This window comes from Danio rerio, chromosome 9 (genome assembly GCF_049306965.1).
Source record: "Danio rerio strain Tuebingen ecotype United States chromosome 9, GRCz12tu, whole genome shotgun sequence".
Lineage (NCBI taxonomy): Eukaryota > Metazoa > Chordata > Actinopteri > Cypriniformes > Danionidae > Danio > Danio rerio.
In genome coordinates, this window is record NC_133184.1 from 1,110,598 (window position 1) to 1,123,339 (window position 12,742).

The following is a 12,742-nucleotide window of genomic DNA, read 5'->3' on the forward strand; positions in this document are numbered from 1 at the left end:
TTTAAAATTTTTAGCATTTAGCAGATGCTTTTATTTAGAGAAACCATCCAATGCCACTAACCATTGTAAACTGAAAAAGTATTGTATCTAATGACTAATGTTTTAAATCCAAGGCCTCACGTGTGATGTTCTTCAGATAATTGCTTTTAATGATTATACACTGATAAATGTGCAGTCTCCATATCAGTCATGCTTCCTTTCTCACCTTCTCTTTCTCCACATATCACCCTCTCTCTCTCTTATTTTGCTCTTTTTGATAAAGTCACGGTTATCTGTGTTTATTACTAAAGTTTAGCTGCAGTTCAGAGAGTAAAGACGCTTCATCAGCAAACCTGATCTTTACAAATCTGTAAAATAATAACTTACTCTGTCCTCACTGCTGTGATATTGTTTTCACAGCAAATATTGCTTTTCTAGCTTAGTTTTTGTCCTGTACAGTGGCATTTTACTGCCATGTTGACAACATTTTTGATTATATTCATAATATTTTAAGAATAAAGTTAAATTGTTCCGAGACTAAAGTCAAAATGTTAAGAGAATAAATGAATCAAAATGTTATAAGAGTGAAGTCATAATATTTCAAGAATAAAGTCGGAATTTTTCTAATAAAGTCGAAATGTTACGAGAATAAAGTCGAAATGTTAAGAGAATAAAGTTACGAGAATAAAGTCGAAATGTTAGGGGAATAAAGTCGAAATGTTACGAGAATAAAGTTACGAGAATAAAGTCGAAATGTTAGGGGAATAAAGTCGAAATGTTAGGGGAATAAAGTTGAAATGTTACAAGAATAAAGCCGAAATGTTAGGGGAATAAAGTTGAAATGATACGAAAATAAAGTCGAAATGTTAGGGGAATAAAGTTGAAATGTTACGAGAATAAAGTTATGAGAATAAAGTCAAAATGTTAGGGGAATAAAGTTAAAATGTTACAAGAATAAAGTCGAAATGTTACGAGAATAAAGTCGAAATGTTAGGGGAATAAAGTTGAAATTTTACGAGAATAAAGTTATGAGAATAAAGTCAAAATGTTAGGGGAATAAAGTTAAAATGTTACAAGAATAAAGTCGAAATGTTACGTGAATAAAGTCGAAATGTTAGGGGAATAAAGTTGAAATTTTACGAGAATAAAGTCAAAATGTTACGAGAATAAAGTTGAAATGTTACGAGAATAAAGCCAAAATATTATAAGAATAAAGTCATCATAGTATTTCAAGAATAAAGTCATTATTTTGCAAATAAAGTCGAAATGTTACGAGAATAAAGTCGAAATGTTACGGGAATAAAGTTGAAATGTTACGAGAATAAAGTCGAAATCTTACAGGAATAAAGTTGAAATGTAACGACAAAAAAGCCAAAATGTTATAAGAATGAAGTCATAGTATTTCAAGAATAAAGTCGTAATTTTGAGAATAAAGTCGAAATGTTACGGGAATAAAGTCGTAAAGTTACGAGAATAAAGTTACGAGAATAAAGTCGAAATGTTACAAGAATAAAGTCGAAATGTTACGAGAATAAAGTCGAAATGTTACAGCAATAAAGTCGAAATGTTACGAGAATAAAGTCGAAATGTTACGGGAATAAAGTCGTAATGTTACGAGAATAAAGTTACGAGAATAAAGTCGAAATGTTACAAGAATAAAGTCGAAATGTTACAAGAATAAAGTCGAAATGTTACGGGAATAAAGTCGTAATGTTACGAGAATAAAGTTACGAGAATAAAGTCGAAATGTTACAAGAATAAAGTCGAAATGTTACGAGAATAAAGTCGAAATGTTACAGCAATAAAGTCGAAATGTTACGGGAATAAAGTCGAAATGTTACGGGAATAAAGTCGAAATGTTATGAGAATAATTACGGAAATAAAGTTGAAGTGTAACGAGAATAAAGCCAAAATGTTTTAAGAATGAAGTCACAGTATTTCAAGAATAAAGTCATAATTTCGAGAATAAAAATATAAATGTTACAAGAATAAAGTCAAAATTTTACGAGAATAAACCTTGAAAAAATATTATTTCACTTATGCTATTGGCAGATTATTTTCTTGTTTTAAGGAAAAGCTCACTTAATTTTGTTAAGTCTTTTGTTGACTTGATTTCAGAATGTTTAGATATTTGGGCTAGGAATGAGACTAAAGCATGTTTTAAGAGTTGGTGTTGTGTTTTGCAGGAATGTTCAGACAGGGCTGTTCTGCGTTCAGAGTGGTCACGCCAAACATCGATGAAGAAGCATCCATGATGGAGGACTTGGGCATGCAGGACGTCCATTTTAATGAGGTCAAAGTCTGACAGATTAACACTCCTGTAAATAATGAGTGTGTCTGTGTGTGTATGTGTGTGTGTGTGTGTGTGTGTGTGTGTGTGTGTGTGTGTGTGTGTGTGTGTGTGTGAGTGAGTAAATAGTGAGTAAATGTTATTTTTTAATGATCTGTGCCTTTAAGGGCTTTAATTCAGCCAGGCGCTGGGTTTGAGGCAGGTAATATTTGACTGTGGGCGGTGATCAGCTGAATGTCACGTCTCAGCGGGTTACAGTATTACAGAGCGTCTGTGATGAATAATAATAATACAGTAAAACAGGGAAGCAATAAAGTAATGCACATGTGGATAATCAGTGAGCTTATCTGCTGATACACAACTCTTATTCCTGCACTTTGACTGAGAGATAAAACACTAATAAGATCAACAATCTTCAGTCAGCTGAGCTGCAGAGGAAAAGCTTTTATTTTGTAAAAAAAAAAAAATTATGGAACAAAATCCGTGGAGTAGTCAGCTTTATTTTGTACAATCATTATAGATGTTTTAAAGCTGTAAAACCCCTCAGTTGGAAGTAACACACACCGGACGTGCACATTCGCATGTTATTTAATAGATAATTATTCAGATGGCGCTCTGTGGCGCAGCAGAAATATCATGAGTGTCATGAATCATAGCTGAGCGCCACAGACTGCTGATGTAAACCGATGCTTACAATTCTAAAATGCGTGGCATGGCACATCCTGTGTGTCGCCCCCTTCACTATGTCCTGGCTATAGGTCTTTCTAATGATGTATAGTCTGTCATGGATAGATTGGGATTTAATTGCAAACTATATTGTGATATAAAGTTAAGCGTCCCGGTGACAGTGCTCAAGACAAAAGCTCATCATTGTGCATTTAATTTGTGTCTAATGCCAAATGCAAATACTTAAACACAGAAGTAATTCCTGGATTCACTGTAAATGCTGTGAAGTGTGTGTGTGTGTGTGATAGGATGTGCTGATGGAGCTTCTGGAGGAATGTGCAGATGGATTATGGAAAGCGGAGCGTTATGAACTCATCTCCGATATCTATAAACTCATCATTCCCATTTATGAGAAGCGCAGAGACTTTGAGGTACAGTAATAAAAACACACACACACACACACACACACACACACACACACACACACACATGTTCTTTTTTCCACTGTTGAGCTGCAGATGTGCACCTTTACAATGAGCATCCGCTTAAAATTAGCTTAGAAATGTCACTTAAAGGCAACCTGTTATGCAAATATCACTTTCATAAGGGGTTTAAACACAGTTGTGTGAATATAGATAGCTGTTAATGGGAAAGACTAATCAATTGTATTTTTTTTTTAATTACACTTGATAATACAGTGTAAAACCCTGTGTATGTGTCGTCAGAGTGACCATTAGTTACCATCATGACATCTTCATTCCTCTGTATGTCCACACATGTAGCGGAAACACAATAAAGCTTAACTTGAACTTGTGTGTGCAGAGACTGGCTCATCTGTACGACACGCTACACAGAGCCTACAGTAAGGTGACAGAAGTCATGCACACGGGGAAGCGACTGCTGGGCACGTATTTCAGAGTGGCTTTCTTTGGACAGGTGAGTCAGAGTCTTCATTTTTAAGTGGTCTGTTCATCAGATTTTGAGAAGTTTGTGATTTTAGTCTCTATCTGATTCATAGTACCAAAGTGTTGTAAATCGTGATCTTGGTCTCTATCCGGGTCATGGCACCAAAACTGTAGAGAATTAGGTTAAGGTTAGGGTTAGGTTAGATTTCAGATAGATTTCAGTCTCTATCTGGGTCACGGCACCAGTGCTGTAGGGAATTTGTGATTTTTAGTCCCTGTCCGGGTCACGGCACCAAAACTGCAGGGAATTTGTGATTTTAGTCTCTATCCGGGTCACAATGCCAAAACTGTTGGGAATTTGAGATTTTTAGTCCCTGTCCGGGTCATGGCACCAAAACTGTAGGCAATTTGTGATTTTTAGTCCCTGTCTGGGTCACGGCACCAAAACTGTAGGGAATTTGTGATTTCAGTCTCTATCCGGGTCACGGCACCAAAAACTGTAGGGAATTTGTGATTTCTGTCTTTGTTGGGGTCACGGCACCAAATTGTAGTAAATTTCAGAACCCAAGGTAACAGAATCTTTTAAGCAGAGTTCATTGTGAACATGTTTGTTGTTCTGCAGTCAAACAGTCACCTTCAAGAGGTCCACTCAAGTCTGCAAGAGTCTCTTAAAGTCTCATTTGTATTGTGTCATCCTGTCTATTATTTGTTTTAGGAGGGGCAGTGTTAAATTAGAGGTGGCTAAACAAGTTATTCAAATGGGAAGGATAGTTTTATATATATATATATATATATACATCACTGTTATTGTGAAACTAGATCATATAAATATATATTTTCATAAGATCTCCATTAGTGACTTCATTATCTCTGTCTGTTCATATCAATGCTGTTTCTGCTACTTTACACTCTGAAGGCCGCGGTAAGTCCAGCGTGTTTGACTTCAGCTTGCTAACATGGTCTGCTGGACATCTGAGCTGGTGTTTTGTTGAGCTTTGAGCATATTAATTCATCTATGTATTGCAAAAAAATTACTTTTTTATTCTTGTTTCTAATACAAATATCTAAAAATTCTGAAATCAATAAGCATTTTCTGGAAACATAAAAATTATCACTATTATCTTTATTTAAGTGAGTTTATTTTTTAAAACAAGCAAAATAATCTGCCAATATGGTAAAAAATAATGTTATTTTCGCTTTGAAATTAGATTATTTTGCTTACCTTACCCCATAATATGGAACAATAGACTATTTGTTACATATATTATCCAGACTCAGACAGTCCTAATAGAAGTGATCATCTGTGCTGATGTGTGTGTTTGCTGGGTAACACATAACATGCTAATTAACATTTTTGATTAATGTCAAGTTTGTATGTTCATATTTAAAATGTATGAATATATAATCCTTGTGGGAAAAGTGCACTTAAAGTCAGCAGGAAATGAAAATGTCAATGTTTATTTTGCTAATGCACATTGCTAATCTTAAGGTGAACAACAAGATAATCCACTGTAAAACACAGTTTGTTTTGGTAATCTTCAATCAAAGTCTGACCATCTGCTTCCAATATGGAGCAGCGCCTTTTCTTTCTCTGATGACATCAGCTCGACTGATTGGGGGAAATATGATTAGCCACGCCCCTCTAATTATTTGTTTGCTATTCGTCAAAAATGAGAAGTAGAGCTTAAGAATAAGCCACGCCCCCTTCTCATTAACCAATGACAGAAAATATGTAAATGATTACTAAAATGAGGTGATTAACTGCACTAAAAGTGGTTTAGAAGTGATGAGATAGATTTGCTCATTAGTTACGTCCCAAATGACACCATCAGTTCCTCCCCTTCATCAGAAGATTCTCCTCTTTACTATCAGATCCTGTCCTTCATCAGAAGATTCTCCTCTTTACTATCAGATCCTGTCCTTCATCAGAAGATTCTCCTCTTTACTATCAGATCCTGTCCTTCATCAGAAGATTCTCCTCTTTACTATCAGATCCTCCCCTTCATCGTCTCCTCCCCTTCATTATCAGCCCTCTCCTTTTACCATCAGCTCCTCCCGTTCATCATCATCTCCTCCACTTTATCATCAGCTCCTCTCCTTCAGTATCATCTTTTCCTCTTTAATATTAGCCTCTCCCTTTTATCATAATCACCTCCTATTCATCAGTAGCTCCTCCTCTTTACCATCAGCCCCTTCCCTTCATAATCCCCTCCCATTCATCAATAGCTCCTCCTCTTTACCATCATATCCTCCCCATACATCAGAAGCTTCTCCCTTTTACCACCAGCTCCTCCCCTTCATCATCGTCTCCTCCCCTTCATCATCAGCCCCTCCTCTTCACCATCATCTCTTTCCCTTTACCATAAGCCTCTCAGTTTCATCATAATCCCCTCCCATTCATCAGTAGCTCTTCCTCTTTACCATCAGCTCCTCCCCTTCATCAGAAGCTCCTCCTTTTTACCATCAGATCCTCCCCTTCAACGGAAGCTCCTCCCCTTTACCACCAGCTCCTCCCCTTCACCAGAAGATCCTCCCCTTTACCATCCCCCTCTCTCCGTCATCATCGTCCCTTCTCTTCACCATCAGCCCTCCCCCATCATCATCATCTCCTCCCCTTCATCATCAGCCCCTCCCCTTTATCATAAGCCACTCCCCTTCATCAGAAGCTCCTCCTTTTTACCATCAGCTCCTCCCCTTCATCATCAGCCTCTCTCCTTCACCATCATATCATTCGATTTACCATCAGCCTCTCCCCTTCATCGTAAGCCCCTCCCTTTCATCATTAACTCCTCCCCTTTACCATCAGCCCCTCCCCTTCATCATAAGCCACTTCCCTTCATCAGAAGCTCCTTTTTTTTACCATCAGCTCCTCCCCTTCATCATCAGCCCCTCCCCTTAATCATCAACTCCTCCACTTAACCATCAGCCCCTCCCCTTTATCATAAGCCACTCCCCTTCATCAGAAGCTCCTCCTTTTTACCATCAGCTCCTCCCCTTCATCATCAGCCCCTCCCCTTCACCATCATATCATTCGCTTTACCATCAGCCTCTCCCCTTCATCGTAAGCCCCTCCCTTTCATCATTAACTCCTCCCCTTAACCATCAGCCCCTCCCCTTTATCATAAGCCACTCCCCTTCATCAGAAGCTCCTCCTTTTTACCATCAGCTCCTCCCCTTCATCATCAGCCCCTCCCCTTCACCATCATATCATTCGCTTTACCATCAGCCTCTCCCCTTCATCATAAGCCCATCCCTTTCATCAGAAGCTCCACCTTTTTACCATCAGCTCCTCCCCTTCATCATAAGCCCCTCCCTTTCATCAGTAGCTCCTCCCCTTTACCATCAGCCCCTCCCCTTCATCATTGTCCGCTTCCTTTGACCATTAGCTCCTCCCACTTTACCAACAGCTCACCCCCTTCCTCGGTAGCCCCTTCCCTTTATCAGTAACCCCTCCCCTTTCTTAGTAGCCCCTCCTCTTCCACTACATGAGAAAAACTGAGCGTTGAGTGCCTGAAAGCTTTAAATTACACACTTTCTAATTGGCTGAATCAGCACAATATCCTGTATTTATAATTAATTCCTTTTAGTCAGTGTGAATGCACTGCTTACATGCTTATCCAGTAGACTAGTGCATATGTCTGCAATTTGGGACGCAGCTATTGAGTGATCTGAGCTGTGTTTGTGTGACTGATGAAGCCTCTGGTTTGTGTCTCTAGCAGTACCAGTGTAATGACTCTCAGATGCATGAGGTAAAGTGTGCCAGTCATCAGGATTTGCCATCATTCTAGTATTAACACACTACTGGATAAATAGCCGTGTGTGTGTGTGAGTGTGTGTAGTATGCAGTAGCTTCAACCTCAGTCTAGAGCGCGGGTTTCAGTGTTTCCCTCTGCCTAATTCAGATCTGCTGGTTGTTTTAGGGCTTCTTCGAGGATGAAGACGGGAAAGAGTATATTTATAAGGAGCCCAAATTCACGCCGCTGTCCGAGATCTCACAGAGACTCCTGAAACTCTACTCAGACAAGTTTGGAGCGGAGAATGTTAAAATGATCCAGGATTCGGGCAAGGTGAGGCGTATGTGCACTTGAAGAGTTTCAGTGCAAAACGAGATGCATCTATTGTGAGAAATGTTGGTTATTTGACATTATTATTTAAGACATCAACAGTCAAGTTTATTCACTATTTTTGTACATTAAACTAATACTTGAGCTCAGGAAGACAATATTTTCAAATCCAGGATATTTTTATTTAACTTTCTGTCCATAAATAGCTCATAAATAAGTCAAAAACCAAACCATATTTATCTTAACATTGTCAAACATCTTAAATTGGTTAAAAAAATAATACATTATAAATATATAGTATAGTATATACAAAGACTGATTAATAATAATAAGATTCTGAGTTAGATTTGGCCAGAACGTGCATAACATAACATAATTTTTATTATTATTATTTTTTTTTTTTTGCAAAACGCTATATATCCACCTTAGGCTATATTCTACTACAGTAATACCATTAAGAAAAGCGAGTGAATTAATGTTTTGTTTAGTAAGTAAGATTAAGTTAGTTAGATTAACAACTTGTAGCTTGTTACAGAATGAGTGGGTGCTCCTTCCACCCCGCTGCTGAAAACCAAACCTGTATGATCAGAGTGGGCGGAGCCGCGGTGTCACAGTTCTCTGTTGCACAGAGTCCGCGACACAAGCTCACCTAGAATCGTCATATTTAATGAATTATTTCACTGTAATAATAATAATAATTATAATAATAATAATAAAAATAGTAGTAATAATCATTATCATCAGGGCCTGACCAGCCACTGTGGCTATAGTTGCATTTACCTTCACAATTTCACGCAAGAAAAAGGGAGCTTTTGGCGCAAGTGATCATCCTCTCATTCGGTATTCACAGAAATTATTTACACAATAAACTTACAAAGGACACTTAGAAATGCAGACTTGCAGACAGGTGTCTTGGAGCGCAGGAAATAAGGCAGTATTTTACTGTAACCCCTGGCCTTCTTCTTGACATCAGCGGAGACTCACACTTTTGTAACGTTTTTTACATGTTTGTGAAGTTGAAGGCTACATCTTCATCTAATAGTTTGTCGGCATGACACAGACCAACATTACTCTCATTATGAGCAAACTCGGAGCACTTTACTGACAGCGACTCTCTTCCCAGGGGAGGCTGAGCTCGCGCAGCATCCTGAACGTTCATAACAGTTATATCGCAGCGTGTAAAGAAACTGGTCTGGCGGATATCGTGTTTTGTGGAAAAATACATTTTGTACTCGGCCTAAAATGTACATTCTTAAATGTTATTAATGGCAGCAATTCACACATAGATTAAGGTGCATCTGAACAGGGATTCCAATAATAAAATCCAAGCGTTTCGCAACCAAACCCTTCACTTACAGTCTGGTATAAACACACTGAACGTCAGGATAAGGGCTGATCCACACTGCAGGATTTTCCTGACCAAGAACTACACATTTGGAAAACAAAATCCAGATAGTTTTTTTTCTGTATGGCTTGAAATGCAGAGGCACATTTCTAACCAATGTTAATCAGTCTAGCTTACTAGTAAGACAGCTACCTGCCTCTAGCTAAGGCTGAATGTGTGTTTGGTGCAGATTAACCCGAAGGATCTGGACTCTAAGTTTGCCTACATCCAAGTGACCCACGTGACGCCGTTCCTGGAGGAGAAGGAGACGCTGGAGAGGAAGACAGACTTCGAGAGGAGCCATAACATTCGCAGATTCGTCTTCGAGATGCCCTTCACTGTGTCCGGCAAAAAGCAAGGCGGAGTGGAGGAGCAGTGCAAACGCAGGACCATACTCACCAGTGAGAACACTACACTACACACTCCATGCTGCACACTACACTACGCTGCACACTGCACTGTACACTATATACTGTACACTACATATTGCACATTAAACACTATGCAATACAAGCTGCACACTAACCTACACACTACACAATGCACACTTTATACTACATTCTGCATACTGCACACTAGACACTATGCAATACAAGCTGCACACTAACCCACACACTCCACACTCCACACTTAGTACCACACACTGCATACTGCACACTAGACTCTATGCAATACAAGCTGCACACTAACCTCCACACTCTACACTACACATTGCACACTTTATACTACACACTGCACACTAGACACCATGCAATACAAGCTGCACACTAACCCACACACTCCAGACTACACACTTAGTACCACACACTGCATACTGCACACTAAACACTATGCAATAAGCTGCACACTAGCCTGCACACTCCACACTACAAACTTAGTACTACACACTGCATACTGCACACTAAACACTATGCAATACAAGCTGCACACTAACCTCCACACTACACACTACACATTGCACACTTTATACTACACACTGCACACTAGACACCATGCAATACAAGCAGCACACTAACCTACACACACCGTATACTGCAAACTGCACAGTAGACACTCTAAACTACACACTGCATACTGCACACTAGACACTATGCAATACAAGCTGCACACTAACCTACTCACTCCACACTACTTATTGCACACTTTATACTACACACTACATACTGCACACTAGACACAATGCAATACAAGCTGCACACTGACCTACACACTTCTCACTACAAATTACACACTGTACACTACACACCATATACTGCACACTGCATACTAGACACTATGCAATACACACTGCACACTACACAGAGAGACAGAGGACAGTAGAGATGAGCACTTGACACTCCAGAGAGGCTGTGATAAGAATCTGAGTGTCAGCTTAATCTGATGTCTGAGCTGCTGTATTTATTTGATCCTCCCTATCACAAAGTACAGGCCTTATCTACACACACACACACACACACACACACACACACACACACACACTGCACTGCACTTCCAGACAGCCTGATGAGTCTGATCTGAGGTTTAACAGCATGCCATGATCCACCTCATGTGATAAATCTTATAACTTACATTGATAATAGGTTGATATCGAGATAAACAATGTAAACTGTCATGACTTTACAAAATAAAACTAAATCAGACTTTCTCCAGAAGAACAAATATTAGAGGAAATACTGTGAACATTTCCTGAATCTGTTCAACATCGGTTGAGAAATATTTGAGGAAGAAACAAAAAATTGACAGCAGGGCGAATCGCTCCGGCTTCAACTGTGTATTGGTGTTTGGTGAGTTTGATATTCAGGTTTGTTTCTTTTACTGTCGACCTCTCAGCCACACACAGTTTCCCATATGTGAAGAAGCGGATCACAGTGATGTATCAGCACCATGTGGATTTAAACCCCATTGAGGTGGCCATCGATGAGATGAGCAGGAAGGTTCTGGAGATCCGACAACTGTGTTCCTGCAGCGACGTGGACATGATCCAACTACAGCTCAAACTACAGGGCAGCATCAGTGTCCAGGTGCTAACACACACACACACACACACACATTAATACTCGACATCAGAATGTTCAACATGCTTCAATAATAATAATAATAATAATAATAATAATCTTTCTCCAGGTAAATGCTGGTCCTCTTGCTTATGCCAGGGCTTTCCTGGATGATGCCAGCACTAAGAAATACCCAGACAACAAAGTCAAACAGCTGAAAGAAGTCTTCCGGTAAACACACACACACATTTGTTAATTTAGTTTACAGGGACTCTGAAAAAACGCTTATTATTGTTGGAATATCAAGACAATTCCATGTGTGTTCAATAAGAAAAGGTCTGGAGAGAGTTTTCTTCAATGCCAAAAGTATTAGTAATTTATTAGATACAAATGAATAGTTAGAATACAGAGCTCTGGGTTACGTTACCCCAATGCAATACAAGAATTACATTCAAGAGGTTCGCAACTCACCTACATTTCCTGACTCCAGCATATACACACAACTGATATTAACAGGTGGAGTTTTGGTTTAACGTCACTTATCAGTCATTCTGCAGTCCTTTTAGTGTTGCACCCAGACATACTTCCTCTTTCTGCAAACCTCCTCTGCATACCAGAACTGAACAATTACATGCATCTTTAATATATTTCACACTTCTACAAAGATCATGCTCCTTGTGACATGTCTAGACAGAAGTCTGGAACAAACCTAAATGTATTCTTATTCTGCTTTTTCCTCTAGTTTAGCAGTTTTTTAGTATGCAGCACAGTAAAAAAGAGCAAGATTGTCTGGTCAAGATGTGTTATAATACAATACAAAAGATTGATTAATCTGTTGTTAGTCTAAGCATTTTTCGAATAAATAAAAAACACAAAAGTAATAAAAATAAATGATTTTTCTTCAACATTATATGGGTGCAGGGCCATATAATGAGCAGTTTTTACTGTACAAAAACTCAATTTACTCTGTATTTACTGTACAAACCTCATTAAGTTTTATTTTATGCAATTTGGATTATAGTAAACCAGCTTAATAGAGTACAACTACAGTCATACCAATGTCAAAATATAACTTTGTGTCCCTGTAAACCACATAAACCTGTATATACATGCAAACACACACGCACAAACACTTGTATACATGGTTTACAGGGAGTCTCCATAGGTGAAATATATTTTATACAGGAAAAAACACTTATTATATGATGTAGGGCCATGTAATGCACATTTTTTACTGTATGAACTCTTATTTACTCTGTATTTACTGTATAAACCTTGTTAAGTATGATTTTTAAGCGTTTTAAATGATAGTAAACCTAACTAAGTCATACCCATGCCATAATACAACTTTGTGTCCTTGTAAACCACATAAACCTGTATACACACACACACACACTTGTATACATGCTTTGCAGGGACTCTCCATAGGCCTAATGTATCTTATACAGTAAAACCACTTA

At 38.6% G+C, this 12,742-nt stretch overlaps 1 protein-coding gene across 25 annotated transcripts in view; it reads left to right on the forward strand.

The window, feature by feature from the left end:
- zmp:0000001200 overlaps positions 1 to 12,742 on the forward strand; it is a 107,147-nt gene that overhangs the window by 90,451 nt on the left and 3,954 nt on the right. For 13 of the 25 annotated variants that reach the window (XM_073912346.1, XM_073912348.1, XM_073912359.1 and 10 more), the window contains 7 exons: positions 2,166 to 2,272; positions 3,244 to 3,366; positions 3,758 to 3,871; positions 7,761 to 7,907; positions 9,479 to 9,689; positions 11,119 to 11,309; positions 11,413 to 11,513. In XM_073912346.1, the coding sequence (XP_073768447.1) occupies positions 2,166 to 2,272; positions 3,244 to 3,366; positions 3,758 to 3,871; positions 7,761 to 7,907; positions 9,479 to 9,689; positions 11,119 to 11,309; positions 11,413 to 11,513 (994 nt within the window). Of the gene's footprint in view, positions 1 to 2,165; positions 2,273 to 3,243; positions 3,367 to 3,757; positions 3,872 to 7,556; positions 7,590 to 7,760; positions 7,908 to 9,478; positions 9,690 to 11,118; positions 11,310 to 11,412; positions 11,514 to 12,742 lie in introns of all 25 variants that reach the window. The other 12 variants (XM_073912340.1, XM_073912341.1, XM_073912352.1 and 9 more) reach the window with 1 other exon arrangement.